Consider the following 18905-nt stretch of genomic DNA (forward strand, 5'->3'; position numbering starts at 1 on the left):
CATCAAACTCAAAACTTGCCTCTGATTTCATTGCAGTTCTGGACTGTTTCAATATTACCCAACATGTCAATGTTCCCAGTCACATCAAGGGACATATACAAGACCTCATCTGCTCTGTTGACCTCAACCTCCTCCCTGTTCCCAGTGTCTGACCTCAACCTAACTCATATGACCTCCTCCCTGTTCCCAGTGTCTGACCTCAACCTAACTCATATGACCTCCTCCCTGTTCCCAGTGTCTGACCTCAACCTAACTCATATGACCTCCTCCCTGTTCCCAGTGTCTGACCTCAACCTAACTCATATGACCTCCTCCCTGTTCCCAGTGTCTGACCTCAACCTAACTCATATGACCTCCTCCCTGTTCCCAGTGTCTGACCTCAACCTAACTCATATGACCTCCTCCCTATTCCCAGTGTCTGACCTCAACCTAACTCATATGACCTCCTCCCTGTTCACAGTGTCTGAACTCAAGCTTCAGTGACAGGTTCTTCAGACCAGCTATTCTACAGCAAGTCTAACAGTTGAAAAGCGCTATCTAAGTGCCTTGTATTATTATTATTGATCAGGTTCTGTCTGTCCTGCCTGTGTTCCAGACAGCAGATTGACCAATCAGGAAGCTTTATACAGCTTATTGACCAATCAGAAAGCTTTATACAGCTTATTGACCAATCAGCATCTTTCAGTGGCTGAGTGGAACAGATCCATTATATGTATTTGTCACCTTAAAACACAAATAACCAATAATGCACATCTCCTTCTCATACTAAGCCTCTACTCCTCGACAGACATAAACCCACATCGACCCCTAAATCCTAAACCATACGCACTGACAGGATTCAATAGGTAATCAACATGACTGTGTGTGTGTGTGTGTGTGTGTGTGTGTGTGTGTGTGTGTGTGTGTGTGTGTGTGTGTGTGTGTGTGTGTGTGTGTGTGTGTATGTGTGTGTGTGTGTGTGTGTGTGTGTGTGTGTGTGTGTGTGTGTGTGTGTGTGTGTGTGTGTGTGTGTGTGTGTGTGTGTGTGTGTGTGTGTGTGTGTGTGTGTGTGTGTGTGTGTGTGTGTGTGTGTGTGCGTGTGCGCGTACCGTTGTTGTTCTGTGTGCTGCCCAGCACCAGAGCAGGGATGCCGGCAGCGGAGGATGAAACCCAGATGAGAATGTTGATGATCTTCGCTTTCACAGGAGTTCTAAAGTCCAGAGCCTTGACCGGGTGACACACAGCTACATATCGATCCACTGACATCATGGTCAGAGTGAAGATGCTGGTGAACATGTTGTAGTAGTCTATACTGATAAACACCTTACACACCACCTGGAGGAGAGGATCATTATTTTCCATAGAAATGTGCTTTATGCCATTTAAAATCAGCTCACCACAGGACAGGCAGAGTAGGTTATCTACCAGACATTATGCTATTGAGGTACAGTATTCTGCCACCTCTCCAAAAGGCCAGGAGTTGAGCAGGTAGTCAGGACTCTGAAAGATTTAGAAGTTAGGGGTTAGGGTTACCTCTCCGAAGGGCCAGGAGTTGATCAGGTAGTCAGTACTCTGGAAAGGCATGGTGGTGGTCACGAGGGCATCGGCTACAGCCAGATTAAAGATGTAGATGTTGGTGGCCGTATTCATCTTAGTGTACCTGATCAGACAGAGATAATAGGACTTTATTAGTGGTGTACCTGATCAGACAGAGATAATAGGACTTTATTAGTGGTGTACCTGATCAGACAGAGATAATAGGACTGTATTAGTGGTGTACCTGATCAGACAGAGATAATAGGACTGTATTAGTGGTGTACCTGATCAGACAGAGATAATAGGACTGTATTAGTGGTGTACCTGATCAGACAGAGATAATCAAATCAAATCAAATCAAATCAAAATGTATTGGCCACATGCGCCGAATACAACAGGTGCAGACATTACAGTGAAATGCTTACTTACAGCCCTTAACCAACAGTGCATTTCTTTTTAACAAAAAAAGTAAAATAAAACAACAACAAAAAAAGTGTTGAGAAAAAAAGAGCAGAAGTAAAATAAAATAACAGTAGGGAGGCTATATATACAGGGGGGTACCGGTGCAGAGTCAATGTGCGGGGGCACCGGCTAGTTGAGGTAGTTGAGGTAATATGTACATGTGGGTAGAGTTAAAGTGACTATGCATAAATAGTTAACAGAGTAGCAGCAGCGTAAAAGGATGGGGTGGGGGGGCAGTGCAAATAGTCCGGGTAGCCATGATTAGCTGTTCAGGAGTCTTATGGCTTGGGGGTAGAAGCTGTTGAGAAGTCTTTTGGACCTAGACTTGGCACTCCGGTACCGCTTGCCGTGCGGTAGCAGAGAGAACAGTCTATGACTAGGGTGGCTGGAGTCTTTGACAATTTTGAGGGCCTTCCTCTGACACCGCCTGGTATAGAGGTGCTGGATGGCAGGAAGCTTGGCCCCAGTGATGTACTGGGCCGTACGCACTACCCTCTGTAGTGCCTTGCGGTCGGAGGCCAAGCAGTTGCCATACCAGGCGGTGATGCAACCAGTCAGGATGCTCTCGATGGTGCAGCTGTAGAATTTTTTGAGGATCTGAGGACCCATGCCAAATCTTTTCAGTCTCCTGAGGGGGAATAGGCTTTGTCGTGCCCTCTTCACGACTGTCTTGGTGGGTTTGGACCATGATAGTTCGTTGGTGATGTGGACACTAAGGAACTTGAAGCTCTCAACCTGTTCCACGAAAGCCCCGTCGATGAGAATGGGGGCGTGCTCAGTCCTCTTTTTTTTTCCTGTAGTCCACAATCATCTCCTTTGTCTTGGTCACGTTGAGGGAGAGGTTGTTGTCCTGGCACCACACGGCCAGGTCTCTGACCTCCTCCCTATAGGCTGTCTCATCATTGTCGGTGATCAGGCCTACCACTGTTGTGTCGTCGGCAAACTTAATGATGGTGTTGGAGTCGTGCCTGGCCATGCAGTCATGGGTGAACAGGGAGTACAGGAGGGGACTGAGCACGCACCCCTGAGGGGCCCCCGTGTTGAGGATCAGTGTGGCAGATGTGTTGTTACCTATCCTTACCACCTGGGGGCGGCCCGTCAGGAAGTCCAGGATCCAGTTGCAGAGGGAGGTGTTTAGTCCCAGGATCCTTAGCTTAGTGATGAGCTTAGAGGGCACTATGGTGTTGAATGCTGAGCTGTAGTCAATGAATAGCATTCTCACGTAGGTGTTCCTCTTGTCCAGGTGGGAAAGGGCAGTGTGGAGTGCAATAGAGATTGCATCATCTGTGGATCTGTTGGGGCGGTATGCAAATTGGAGTGAGTCTAGGGTTTCTGGGATAATGCTGCTGATGTGAGCCGTGACCAGCTTTTCAAAGCACTTCATGGCTACAGACGTCAGTGCTACGGGTCGGTAGTCATTTAGGCAGGTTATCTTAGAGTCCTTGGGCACGGGGACTATGGTGGTCTGCTTGAAACATGTTGGTATTACAGACTCAGTCAGGGACATGTTGAAAATGTCAGTGAAGACACTTGCCAGTTGGTCAGCACATGCTCGGAGTACACGTCCTGGTAATCCGTCTGGCCCTGCGGCCTTGTGAATGTTGACCTGCTTAAAAGTCTTACTCACATCGGCTACGGAGAGCGTGATCACATAGTCATCCGGAACAGCTGGTGCTCTCATGCATGCTTCAGTGTTGCTTGCCTCGAAGCGAGCATAGAAGTGGTTTAGCTCGTCTGGTAGGCTTGTGTCACTGGGCAGCTCGCGGCTGTGCTTCCCTTTGTAGTCTGTAATAGTTTTCAAGCCCTGCCACATCCGACGAGCGTCAGAGCCAGTGTAGTACGATTCAATCTTAGTCCTGTATTGACTCTTTGCCTGTTTGATGGTTCGTCGGAGGGCATAGCGGGATTTCTTATAAGCGTCCGGGTTAGAGTCCCGCTCCTTGAAAGCGGCAGCTCTACCCTTTAGCTCAGTGCGGATGTTTCCTGTAATCCATGGCTTCTGGTTGGGGTATGTACGTACGGTCACTGTGGGGACGACATCATCAATGCACTTATTGATGAAGCCAGTGACTGATGTGGTGTACTCCTCAATGCTGTCTGAAGAATCCCAGAACATGTTCCAGTCTGTGCTAGCAAAACAGTCCTGTAGCTTAGCATCTGCGTCATCTGACCACTTTTTTATTAACCGAGTCACTGGTGCTTCCTGCTTTAGTTTTTGCTTATAAGCAGGAATCAGGAGGATAGAGTTATGGTCAGATTTGCCAAATGGAGGGCGAGGGAGAGCTTTGTATGCGTCTCTGTGTGTGGAGTAAAGGTGGTCCAGAGTTTTTTTTCCTCTGGTTGCACATTTAACATGCTGGCAGAAATTAGGTAGAACGGATTTAAGTTTCCCTGCATTAAAGTCCCCGGCCACTAGGAGCGCTGCATCTGGATGAGCGTTTTCCTGTTGATTTATGGCCTTATACAACTCATTCAGTGCAATCTTAATGCCAGCATTGGTTTGTGGTGGTAAATAGACAGCTATGAAAAATATAGATGAAAACTCTCTTGGTAAATAGTGTGGTCTACAGCTTATCATAAGATACTCTACCTCAGGCGAGCAAAACCTCGAGACTTCCTTAGTATTTGATTTTGTGCACCAGCTGTTGTTTACAAATATACACAGACCACCACCCCTTGTCTTACCGGAGTCAGCCGTTCTATCCTGCCGATGTAGCGTATAGCCCGCTAGCTGTATGTTATCCATGTCGTCGTTCAGCCACGACTCAGTGAAACATAATATATTACAGTTTTTAATGTCCCGTTGATAGGATAACCGTAATCTTAGGTCATCCAATTTGTTCTCCAATGATTGAAGATTGGCTAATAGGATTGATGGGAGCGGCAGTTTACTCGCTCGCAGTCGGATCCTTACAAGGCACCCCGACCTACGTCCACGATATCTCCGTCTCTTCCTCATGCGAATGACGGGGATTTGGGCCTTGTCGGGTGTCTGTATGATATCCTTCGCGGCCGCCTCGTTGAAGAAAGAATCTTCGTCCAATACGAGGTGAGTAATCGCTGTCCTGATATCCAGAAGCTCTTTTTGGTTATAAGAGACGATGGCAGAAACATTATGTACAAAATAAATTACAAATAACGCGGAAAAACACACATAATAGTACAATTGGTTAGAGGGCTGTAAAACGGCAGCCATCTTCTCCGGCGCTGTTCGTCACAATAATAGGATCAGACAGAGATAATAGGACTTTATTAGTGGTGTACCTGATCAGACATAGATAATAGGACTGGGGGGGGGGGGGTATACAGAAGATAGCCCTATTTGGTAAAAGACCAAGTCCATATTATGGCAAGAACAGCTCAAATAAGCAAAGAGAAACGACAGTCCATCATTACTTTAAGACATGAAGGTCAGTCAACACGGAAAATGTCAAGAACTTTTAACGTTTCTTCAAGTGCAGTCGCAAAAACCATCAAGTGCTATGATAAAACTGGCTCTCATGAGGACCGCCACAGGAATGGAAGACCCAGTCTTATCTCTGCTGCAGAGGATAAGTTCATTAGAGTTACCAGCCTCAAAAATTGCAGCCCAAATAAATGCTTCACAGAGTTCAAGTAACAGACACATCTCAACATCAACTGTTCAGAGGAGACTGTGTGAATCAGGCCTTCATGGTCGAATTGCTGCAAAGAAACCACTACTAAAGGACACCAATAAGAAGAAGAGACCTGCTTGGGCCAAGAAACACGAGCAATGGACATTAGACCGGTGGAAATGTGTACAAATTGGAGATTTTTGGTTCCAACCGCTGTGTCTTTGTGAGACGCGGTGTGGGTGAACGGATGATCTCCACATGTGTAGTTCCCACCGTAAAGCATGGAGGAGGAAGTGTTATGGTGTGTTTTTTTTTGCTGGTGACACTGTCTGTGATTTATTTAGAATTCAAGGCCTACTTATCCATCACGGCAACCACAACATTCTACAGTGATACGCCCTCCCATCTGGTTTGGGCTTAATGGGACAATCATTTGTTTTTCAACAGGACAATGACCCAACACACCTCCAGGCTGTGTAAGGGCTATTTTACAAAGAAGGAGAGAGATGGAGTGCTGCATCAGATGACCTGGCCTCCACAATCCCCCGACCTCAACCCAATTGAGATGGTTTGGGATGAGTCGGACTGCAGAGTGAAAGAAAATCAGCCAACAAGTGCTCAGCACTATAGTTTGTTAACAAGAAATGTGTTGAGTGGTTGAAAATCTAGTTTTAATGACTCCAACCTAAGTGTATGTAAACTTCCGACTTCAACTGTATATATATATATATATATATATATATATATATATATATATATATATATATATATATATATATATATGGGATGTATAGACAATATGGACAGTATATGGATAGAATATATAGTATATCTGAAGAATAGTATATGTACAGCAATAGTTAAATAGGATAGTCTTTGACTAGAATACAGTATATACATATGACGTGGATACAACAGTATGTAAACATTAAACAGACTAGTCTTCCATGTCTATGTACATAGGGCAGCAGTCTCTAAGGTGCATGGTAGAGTAACCAGGTGGTAGCCGTCTTGTGGGGCAGACCGCACTACCCTCTGGAGAGCCCTGTGGTTGTGGACGGTGCAGTTGCCGTACCAGGTGGTGATGCAGCCCGACAGAATGCTCTCAATGGTGAATCTGTAAAAGTTTGTGAGGGTCTTATGGGCAAATTTATTCAGCCTGCTGAGGTTGAAGAGGCGCTGTTGTGCCTTCTTCACCACACTGTCTGTGTAGATGGACCATTTCAGATTGTCAGTGACGTGTGCGGAGGTACCTTCTCCACTGCGGTCCTGTCGATGTGGATTGGGGCGTACTCCCTCTGCTGTCTCCTGAAGTCCATGATCAGCTCCTTCATTTTGTTGATGTTGAGGGATAAAATGCAAATTAATTACTTAGAAATCATACAATGTGATTTTCTGGATCTTTGTTTTAGATTCCGTCTCTCACAGTTGAAGTGTACATATGATAAAAATTACAGACCTCTACATGCTTTGTAAGTAGGAAAACCTGAAAAATCGGCAGAGTATCAAATACTTGTTCTCCCCACTGTAGGTATTCCTCTAGTCCAGATGGGATAGGGCAGTGTGCAGTGCGATGGCGGTTGTGTCATCCGTGGATCTATTGGGGCGGTAAGCAAATTGTAGTGTGTCTAGGGTGGCAGGTAAGGTAGAGGTGATATGATCCTTAACTAGTCTCTCAAAGCACTTCATGATGACAGAGGTGAGTGCTACGGGGCGATAGTCATTTAGTTCAGTTACCTTTGCTTTCTTGGGTACAGGAACAATGTGGCCATCTTGAAGCATGCGGGGACAGCAGACTGGGATAGGGAGAGATTGAATATGTCCGTAAACACTCCAGCCAGCTGGTCTGCGCATGCTCTGAGGATGCGGCTAGGGATGCCGTCTGGGCCGGCAGCCTTGCGAGGGTTAACACGCTTAAATGTCTTACTCACGTCGGCCATGGAGAACGAGAGCCCACAGTCCTCGGAAGCAGAGGTGGCCCGCGTCGGTGGCACTGTGTTTCACTTGAAGTGGGCGAAGAAGTTGTTTAACTTGTCTATGTCCGCGATGTGGCTGGTTTTCCCTTTCTAATCCGTGATTCTCTGGAGTCTCTGCCACATACGTCTTGTGTCTGAGCCATTGAATTATGATAGAATAATTTGGGAATGACTAATTATTACACTCCACTTTGTGAAATGTGTTAGAATCATGAGACTATAATCTAATAATGTGTGTAGGACCAGTAAAGATTATGACATTGTGTTACTATTTAGCAATGTGAGTAGGAGTTAGGCCAGACAACGAAGGAGAAGAAGGTCTGTTAGGCTAGACAACTTGTGACAACTGTGAAACCAAGATAAGGAAATAGGCCTCCCAATTTAGGGAGGGGAGGAAACCGTTAGGCTTGGAAGAGAGTATGAAACATGTTGCAGGATATGAGAATTATTTATATGTGTACAGGGGAAAAACACAGGCCGCCTAAAGTGGGGTGGGACTTTTCCTCTGATGTGTGTGTATAAAAGATGGACTCTGAACTTGAGAGGGCAGAGCGCTCTCAATGAATAAACCCACTGACCAGCAATTAAGGGGTCTTTGTCTAATTAATTTAAACTAGAGATTTACACCTCTTATTCAAAGATTTTAGAAGTGTTTGACTTCAACCATTGAGATAACAAAATTCTCGTGACAAATTACAACTCCGCTTTGTCTCTGTACTGACGTTTTGCCTGTTTGATTGCCTTACGGAGGGCATAGATACACGGTTTGTATTCAACCATATTCCCAGTCTGGGATATATCTCTCTGGAAGGAGATCCTCGATCTGAGCTCGTCTACTTTATTGTCCAGGGACTGAACATTAGCGAGTAATATACTCGGAAGCGGTGGGTGGTATGCACGCATCCTGAGTCGGACTAAGTCTACTTCAAATTCCTGTTCTCCACCAGTGGCGTCTTAGAGCAGTCCCTGGGATAAGTGGAATTGCCTTGAGGGGTACGAACAAAGGGTCCAATTCAGGAAAGTCGTATTTCTGGTCGAAATGCTGGTGAGTTACCGCCGCTCTAATATCCAGAAGTTCTTTCCGGCTGTATGAAATAATGCAAAAGGACATTCTGAGCTATAATGTGAGAAATAACAAACAAAAAACTCAAAGTTGCTTCGGAGCCATGAACAGGGCGACGCCATTTTGAACCTTTGTTTAACCAAAAATGTGTTTGGAGTTACCTTTGAGTTACCATTGCTATTCGAACTTCCGGGATGGTTATAAGGCCCTCCCCCGCCCTCCTTTCGGCAAATCTGACCATGATTCCATTTTGCTCCTCCCTTCCTATAGGCAGAAACTCAAACAGGAAGTACGGGTACAGGACATTACAAGGTTGATTCCGACCATTCTGCGACAGGTACCGGGAGCTGACGCTGTTGTAGTCCATGTGGGGTCAAACGACATCAGAAGGGCTAGCTCAGAACTTTTAGATTTTAAAGAACTGATTCTAGCACTGAAAGATTCCAAAAAGTGGCCAATCATTTCAGTTCCAGTATTATCGTTGGCCTCAGGTGTGAAAGATTCAGCAGGCTACTGGAATTACACACCTAGCTAAAAGATTACTCTGTTGGAATCACTTTTATAGATAACTTTGACACCTTCTGGTCCATCGAAATAATCTTGGCTCCTGGACTCTGTCCATGCATTACAAGGCTGTGTTGATCATCGATCACCACATTCTTTTGGAGAGACTGGAAACCCAAATTGGTCTACACGGACAAGTTCTGGCCTGGTTTAGATCCTACCTGTCGGAAAGATATCAGTTTGTCTCTGTGAATGGTCTGTCCTCCGACAAATCAACTGTACATTTCGGTGTTCCTCAAGGTTCCGTTTTAGGACCACTATTGTTTTCACTATATATTTTACCTCTTGGGGATGTTATTCGAAAACATAATGTTAACTTTCACTGCTATGCGGATGACACACAGCTGTACATTTCAATGAAGCATGGTGAAGCCCCAAAATTGCCCTCGCTAGAAGCCTGTGTTTCAGACATAAGGAAGTGGATGGCTGAAAACGTTTTACTTTTAAACTCGGACAAAACAGAGATGCTTGTTCTAGGTCCCAAGAAACAAAGAGATCTTCTGTTAAATCTGACAATTCATCTTGATGGTTGTAAAGTCGTCTCAAATAAAACTGTGAAGGACCTAGGCGTTACTCTTGACCCTGATCTCTCTTTTGACGAACATATCAAGACTGTTTCAAGGACAGCTTTTTTCCATCTACGTAACATTGCAAAAATCAGAAATTTTCTGTCCAAAAATGATGCAGAAAAATTAATCCATGCATTTGTTACTTCTAGGTTAGACTACTGCAATGCTCTATTTTCCGGCTACCCGGATAAAGCACTAAATAAACTTCAGTTAGTGCTAAATACGGCTGCTAGAATCCTGACTAGAACCAAGAAATTTGATCATATTACTCCAGTGCTAGCTTCCCTACACTGGCTTCCTGTTAAGGCAAGGGCTGATTTCAAGGTTTTACTGTTAACCTATAAAGCGTTACATGGGCTTGCTCCTACCTATCTTTCCGAGTTGGTCCTGCCGTACATACCAATACGTACGCTACGGTCACAAGACGCAGGCCTCCTAATTGTCCCTAGAATTTCTAAGCAAACAGCGGGAGGCAGGGCTTTCTCCTATAGATCTCCATTTTTATGGAACAGTCTGCCTACCCATGTGAGAGACGCAGACTCGGTCTCAACCTTTAAGTCTTTACTGAAGACTTATCTCTTCAGTAGGTCATATGATTGAGTGTAGTCTGGCCCAGGAGTGTGAAGGTGAACGGAAAGGCTGGAGCAACGAACAGCCCTTGCTGTCTCTGCCGGGCCGGTTCCCCTCTCCACTGGGGTTCTCTGCCTCTAACCCTGTTGCAGGGGCTGAGTCACTGGCTTGCTGGTGCTCTTTCATGCCGTCCCTGGGAGGGGTGCGTCACTTGAGTGGGTTGAGTTACTGACGTGATCTTCCTGTCTGGGTTGGCGCCCCCCCCCTTGGTTTGTGCTGTGGTGGAGACCTCTGTGGGCTATACTCGGCCTTGTCTCAGGATTGTAAGTTGGTGGTTGGGGATATCCCTCTAGTGGTGCGGGGGCTGTGCTTTGGCGGAGTGGGTGGGGTTATATCCTTCCTGTTTGGCCCTGTCCGGGGGTTTCTTCGGATGGGGCCACAGTGTCTCCGGACCGCTCCTGTCTCAGCCTCCAGTATTTATGCTGCAGTAGTTTATGTGTCGGGGGGCTGGGGTTAGTTGGTTATACCTGGAGTACTTCTCCTGTCTTATCCAGTGTCCTGTGTGAATTTAAGTATGCTCTCTCTAATTCTCTCGTTCTCTCTTTCTCTCTGAGAACCTGAGCCCTAGGACCATACGTCAGGACTACCGGGCATGATGACACCTTGCTGTCCCCAGTCCGCCTGGCCTTGCTGCTATTCCAGTTTCAACTGTTCTGCCTGCGGCTACGAAACCCCTACCTGTCCCAGACCTGCTGTTTTCAACTCTTAATGATCGGCTATGAAAAGCCAACTGAGAGACCTGAGCCCTAGGACCATACGTCGGGACTACCGGCCGTGGTGACTCCTTGCTGTCCCCAGTCCGCCTGGCCTTGCTGCTATTCCAGTTTAAACTGTTCTGCCTGCGGTTATGGAACCCCTACCTGTCCCAGACCTGCTGTTTTCAACTCTTAATGATCGGCTATGAAAAGCCAACTGAGATTTATTCCTGATTATTATTTGACCATGCTTGTCACTTATGAACATTTTTGAACATCTTGGCATGGTTCTGTTATAATCTCCACCCGGCACAGCCAGAAGAGGACTGGCCACCCCTCATAGCCTGGTTCCTCTCTAGGTTTCTTCCTAGGTTTTCGCCTTTCTAGGGAGTTTTTCCTAGCCACCGTGCTTCTACACCTGCATTACTAGCTGTTTGGGGTTTTAGGCTGGGTTTCTGTACAGCACTTCGAGATATTAGCTGATGTAAGAAGGGCTATATAAAATAAAATTGATTGATTGATTGATTGTTGAGACAATGACTTATCAATGACCCAAGACCAGCTCATTTAATCCCTACAATTGTGACACTGAGTTGTCATAATGCTCCATCAAATGTACATTATCCCAGGGGCGTTGTCAGACACAATGTAAGTTACTTAATTTACTGCCCTGAATACCTCTGTTGATCCTACAGCTATTGTAGGGCGGCAGGTAGCTTAGTGGGTAAGAGCGTTGTGCCAGTTACCGAAAGGTCGCTGGTTCTAATCCCCGAGCCGACTAGGTGAAAAATCTGTCGATGTGCCCTTAAGCAAGGCACTTAACCCTAATTGATCCTGTAAGTCGCTCTGGATAAGAGCGTCTGCTAAATGACTAAAATGTAAATGTAAAAATATTGTATGCAATGATCATGTGCCTATGCACCAAAGTTACACTGAGGCGGTGTGCCCTAGTAGGAAGTCCACTGTGTGCAGCTCACTGTGCACTATCCATAATAAACCCCATGCAGAGTTGCTGCTGCCTTGGCAGGAACTAATGGGGATCCATAATAAACCCCAGGAAGAGTAGCTTCTGCCTTGGCAGGAACTAATGGGGATCCATAATAAACCCCAGGAAGAGTAGCTGCTGCCTTGGCAGGAACTAATGGGGATCCATAATAAACCCCAGGAAGAGTAGCTGCTGCCTTGGCAGGAACTAATGGGGATCCATAATAAACCCCAGAAAGAGTAGCTGCTGCCTTGGCAGGAACTAATGGGGATCCATAATAAACCCCAGGAAGAGTAGCTGCTGCCTTGGCAGGAACTAATGGGGATCCATAATAAACCCCAGGAAGAGTAGCTGCTGCCTTGGCAGGAACTAATGGGGATTCTTAATAAATAGAAATGCGGGCCCTGTATCTGTTTGGACACACCTACTCATTCAAGGGTTTTTCTTTATTTTTACTATTTTCTACATTGCAGAATAATAGTGAAGACATCAAAACTATGAAATAACACATATGGAATCATGTAGTAACCAAAAAAAGTGTTAAACAAATCAAAATATATTATATATTTGAGATTCTTCAAATAGCCACCCTTTGCCTTGAAGATAGCACACGCTTGTCATTCTCTCAACCAGCTTCATGAGGTAGTCACCTGGAATGCATTTCAATTAACAGGTTTGCCTTCTTAAAAGTTAATTTGTGGAATTTCTTTCCTTCTTAATGTGTTTCAGCCAATTAGGTGTGTTGTGACAAGGTAGTGGGGTATACAGAAGATAGCCCTATTTGGTAAAAGACCAAGTCCATATTATGGAATGAAAAGCTCAAATAAGCAAAGAGAAATGACAGTCCATCATTACTTGAAGGTCAGTCAATTCAGAACATTTCAAGAACTTTGAAAGTTTCTTCAAGTGCAGTCGCAAAAACCATCAAGCGCTATGATGAAACTGGCTCTCATGAGGACCGCCACAAGAAAGGAAGATCAGAGTTAACTCTGCTGCAGAGGATATGTGCATTAGAGTTACCACCCTCAGAAATTGCAGCCCAAATAAATGCTTCACAGAGTTCAAGTAACAGACACATCTCAACATCAACTATTCAGAGGAGACTACGTGAATCAGGCCTTCATGTTCGAATTGCTGAAAAGATACCACTACTAAAGGATACCAATAAGAAGAAGAGACCTGCTTGGGCCAAGAAAAACGAGCAATGGACATTAGACCGATGGAAATGTGTCCTTTGGTCTGGAGTCCAAATTTGATATTTAAGACTGTTGGAAAAGCATTCCAGGTGAAGCTGGTTGAGAGAATGCCAAAAGTGTGCAAAGCTGTCATCAAGGCAAAGGGTGGCTATTTGAAGAATCTCAAATATAAAATATGTTTTGATTTGTTCAACACTTTTTTGGTTACGACATCATTCCATTAGTGTTATTTCATAGTTTTGATGTCTTCACTATTATTCTACAATGTAGAAAATAGTAAAAAATAAAGAAAAACCCTTGAATGTGTAGATGTGTCCAAAGTTTTGACTGGTACTGTATATCTTTATTTATTTAAATCTGTATCTCCGTCTTTTCTTCAGGGATTTGGGCCTGGTCCGGTAGCAGCAGTAAATCCTTCATGTCCGACTCGTTAAAGAAAAAATCTTTGTCCAGCTCGAGGTGAGTAATTGCTGTTCTGATATCCAGAAGCTCTTATCGGTCATAAGAGACGATGACAGAAACATTATGTACAAAATAAGTTACAAACAATGCGAAAAAACATACAAAATAGCACAATTGGTTAGGAGCCCGTAAAACGGCAGCCATCCACTCCAGCACAATTGACATATGCTCACACAGAACACATACACACATTTTGTTACGTTACAGCCTTATTCTAAAATTGATTAAATAATTTTTTCCCCTTATGAATCTACACACAATACCCCATAATGACAAAGCAAAAACTGGTTTTATATGAAAGAAAGCCAGAAAATATTACATTTACATAAGTATTCAGACCCTTTACTCAGTACATTGTTGAAACACCTTTGGTAGTGATTACATATTGATCTACCATTCCAGCAATCTACCATTTTACCAAACTACAAATGTATCTCTGTACAAAATCTACCATTATACTAATGCACCATTCTAACAATCTACCATTCTACTAATCTACCATTCTATCAATCTACCAATCTACCAAACTACCAATCTACCATTCTACTAATCTACCAAAAAAAAATCTACCAATCAATCATTCAAACAATCTACCAATATAATAATCTACCATACTACTAATCTACCATTATACCATTCTACCAATCTACTATTCTACCATTCTACCAATATACCATTCTAACATTCAACCAGTATACCAATCAACCAATCTACCATTCTACTAATCTGCCATTCTACTAGTCTACCATACTATTAATCCACCATTCTACCAATCTACCATTCTACAAATCTATCATTCCACCATTCCACAAATCTACCAATCTACCATTCTACCAATCTACCATTCTACCAATCTATAATTCCACAATTCCACAAATCTACCAATCTACCATACCTTAATCTACCATTCTACCATCCTAGCAATATACCATTCTACTAATCTACCATGCTACTTATTTACCATTCCAACAACCTACCAATATACCATTCCAACAATCTACCAATCTACCATACTACCAATACACCACACTACCATTCTACCAATCTACTATTCTACCATTCTAACAATCTACCAATCTACCATTCTAACAATCTACCATTTTACCAAACTACAAATCTATCTCTGTACAAAATCTACCATTCTACTAATCCACCATTCTAACAATCTACCATTCTACTAATCTACCATTCTATCAATCTACCAAATTACCAATCTATCAATCTACGAATCTACTAACATATTAATCTACCATTGTACCAATCTAACATTCTACCACTCCACCATTCTACCAATCTGCCATTCTACCATTCTACCAATCTACAAATCTACCATTCTACCCTTCCACCAATCTAACATTCAAACAATCTACCAATATAATAATCTACAACACCACTAATCTACCAATCTACCATTCTATCAATCTACAATTCTACCAAACTACCATTCTACAAATCTATTATACTACTAATCTACCATTCTACTAACCTACCATTCTACTAATCTACCATTCTACTAATCTACCATTCTACAATCTACTATTCCACTAATTTACTAACATACCATTCTACGAATTTACTAACCTACAATTCTACCAATCTACATCTCTACCATTCTATTAATCCACCATTCTACAATCTACCATTCTACTAATCCAACATTCTAACAATCTACCTAACCTACTAACCTAAAATTAGAACAGTCTACCATTCTACAAATCTACCAATCTACCAAACTACCAATCTATCAATCTGTCAATCTACTAAAATATTAATCTACCATTGTACCAATCTACCATTCTACCACTCCACCATTCTACCAATCTGCCATTCTACCATTCTACCAATCTACAAATCGACCATTCTACCCTTCCACCAATCTACAATTTAAACAATCTACCAATATAATAATCTACCACACCACTAATCTACCATTCTATCAATCTACAATTCTACCAAACTACCAATCTATCAATCTACCATTGTACCAATCTACCAATCTACCATTCAACTAATCTACCATTATACTAATCTACCATTCTAACAATCTACCATTATACTAATCTACTAATCCACCATTTTAACAATCTACCATTCTACTAATCTACCATTCTATCAATCTACCAATCTACCAAACTACCAATCTATCAATCTATGAATCTACTAACATATTAATCAACCACTGAACCAATCTACCACTCTACCACTCCACCATTCTACCAATCTGCCATTCTACCATACTACCAATCTACAAATCGACCATTCTACCCTTCCACCAATCTACCATTCAAACAATCTACCAATATAATAATCTACCACACCACTAATCTACCATTCTATCAATCTACAATTCTACCAAACTACCAATCTATCAATCTACCATTGTACCAATCTACCAATCTACCATTCAACTAATCTACCATTATACTAATATACCATTCTACCAATCTACCATTCTACCTCCCTACCATCCTACTAATCTACCATTCTACTAATCTACCATTCTACCATTCCAAAATCTACTATTACACTAATTTACTAACATACCATTCTACGAATTTACTAACTTACAATTCTACCAATCTACCTCCCTACCATTCTATTAATCCACCATTCTACAATCTACCATTCTACTAATCCACCATTCTAACAATCTACCTAAATTACTAACCTAAAATTAGAACAGTCTACCATTCTACAATCTACCAATCTACCAAACTACCAATCTTTCAATCTGTCAATCTACTAAAATATTAATCTACCATTCTACCAATCTACCATTATACCAATCTACCATTCAACTAATCTACCATTATACTAATCTACCAATCCACCATTCTAACAATCTACCATTCTACTAATCTACCATTCTATCAATCTACCAAATTACCAATCTATCAATCTACGAATCTACTAACATATTAATCTACCATTGTACCAATCTAACATTCTACCACTCCACCATTCTACCAATCTGCCATTCTACCATTCTACCAATCTACAAATCTACCATTCTACCCTTCCACCAATCTAACATTCAAACAATCTACCAATATAATAATCTACAACACCACTAATCTACCAATCTACCATTCTATCAATCTACAATTCTACCAAACTACCAATCTATCAATCTATTAATCTACCAATCTACCATTCTACTAACCTACCATTCTACTAATCTACCATTCTACTAATCTACCATTCTACAATCTACTATTCCACTAATTTACTAACATACCATTCTACGAATTTACTAACCTACAATTCTACCAATCTACATCTCTACCATTCTATTAATCCACCATTCTACAATCTACCATTCTACTAATCCAACATTCTAACAATCTACCTAACCTACTAACCTAAAATTAGAACAGTCTACCATTCTACAAATCTACCAATCTACCAAACTACCAATCTATCAATCTGTCAATCTACTAAAATATTAATCTACCATTGTACCAATCTACCAATCTACCACTCCACCATTCTACCAATCTGCCATTCTACCATTCTACCAATCTACAAATCGACCATTCTACCCTTCCACCAATCTACAATTTAAACAATCTACCAATATAATAATCTACCACACCACTAATCTACCATTCTATCGATCTACAATTCTACCAAACTACCAATCTATCAATCTACCATTGTACCAATCTACCAATCTACCATTCAACTAATCTACCATTATACTAATCTACCATTCTAACAATCTACCATTATACTAATCTACTAATCCACCATTTTAACAATCTACCATTCTACTAATCTACCATTCTATCAATCTACCAATCTACCAAACTACCAATCTATCAATCTATGAATCTACTAACATATTAATCAACCACTGAACCAATCTACCACTCTACCACTCCACCATTCTACCAATCTGCCATTCTACCATACTACCAATCTACAAATCGACCATTCTACCCTTCCACCAATCTACCATTCAAACAATCTACCAATATAATAATCTACCACACCACTAATCTACCATTCTATCAATCTACAATTCTACCAAACTACCAATCTATCAATCTACCATTGTACCAATCTACCAATCTACCATTCTATCAATCTACCATTTTAGCAAACTACCAATCTATCACTCTAATAATCTAATAATATATTAATCTACCTTTATACCTATCTACCAATCTCCCAATCTACCATTCTACTAATTTACTAATCTACCATTCTACCATTCTACCAATCTACCATTCCACCAAACTACCATTCTACAAATCTATTATACTACTAATCTACCACTGTACCATCCTACCAATCTTCCAATCTGCCATTCTACCACTCTACCAATCTACCATTCCACCAATCTACTATTCTACCATTCTACCAATCTACCATTTTAACATTCAACCAGTATACTATTCTACCAATCTACCATTCTACTAATCTGCTAACCTTCCATTTTAATAATCTACCATTCTACACATCTACCATTCTATCTATCTACAATTCTACTAATCTACTAACCTACCATTCATCCAATCTACTATTCCACGAATCTACCATTCCACAAATCTACCAATCTACTAATCTACCATACTAATCTACCATTCCACAAATCTACCAATCTACTAATCTACCATACTACCAATATACCATGCTACCATTCTACTATTCTACCAATCTATCAATCTACCATTCAAACAATCTACTAATCTAAAATTCTACAAATCCACCATTCTATCAATCTACCATTTTTATCAAACTACAAATCTATCTCTCCACTAATCTACTAAAATATGAATCTACCATTCTACCAAACGACCATTATACCATTCTACCATTCTACCAATCTACCATTCTACTAATCTACCATTCTACTAATCCACCAATCTCTCAATCTACTAATCTACTAAAATAATAATCTACCATTCTACCATTCTAACAATCTACCAATCTACCAATCTATCAATTTAACAATCTACTAACATATCAATCTACCATTCTACCATTCTAAAAATCTACCAATCTATCAATCTATCAATCTACAATTCTACCAAACTACCAATATATCAATCTATTAATCTACTATTGTACCAATCTACCAATCTACCATTAAACTAATCAACCATTCTACCAATCTACCATTCTACTAACCTACCATTCTACCATTCTATTAATCTACCAATTTACTAATCTACCATTCTACAATC

General features: G+C 41.8%; 1 protein-coding gene across 1 annotated transcript in view; it reads right to left on the minus strand.

Annotated features, from left to right (window-relative positions):
* The window catches only part of LOC311121118 (delta-type opioid receptor-like), a gene marked incomplete at both ends in the record, with an annotated part of 55848 nt that overhangs the window by 13404 nt on the left and 23539 nt on the right, over nt 1–18905 (minus strand). The window contains 2 exons of the mRNA XM_084195650.1: nt 1089–1314; nt 1513–1639. Of these exons, the coding sequence (XP_084051776.1) occupies nt 1089–1314; nt 1513–1639 (353 nt within the window). The remainder of the gene's footprint in view (nt 1–1088; nt 1315–1512; nt 1640–18905) is intronic.

This window comes from Coregonus lavaretus (genome assembly GCF_964263955.1).
Source record: "Coregonus lavaretus genome assembly, contig: HAP1_SCAFFOLD_359, whole genome shotgun sequence".
Classification (NCBI taxonomy): domain Eukaryota; kingdom Metazoa; phylum Chordata; class Actinopteri; order Salmoniformes; family Salmonidae; genus Coregonus; species Coregonus lavaretus.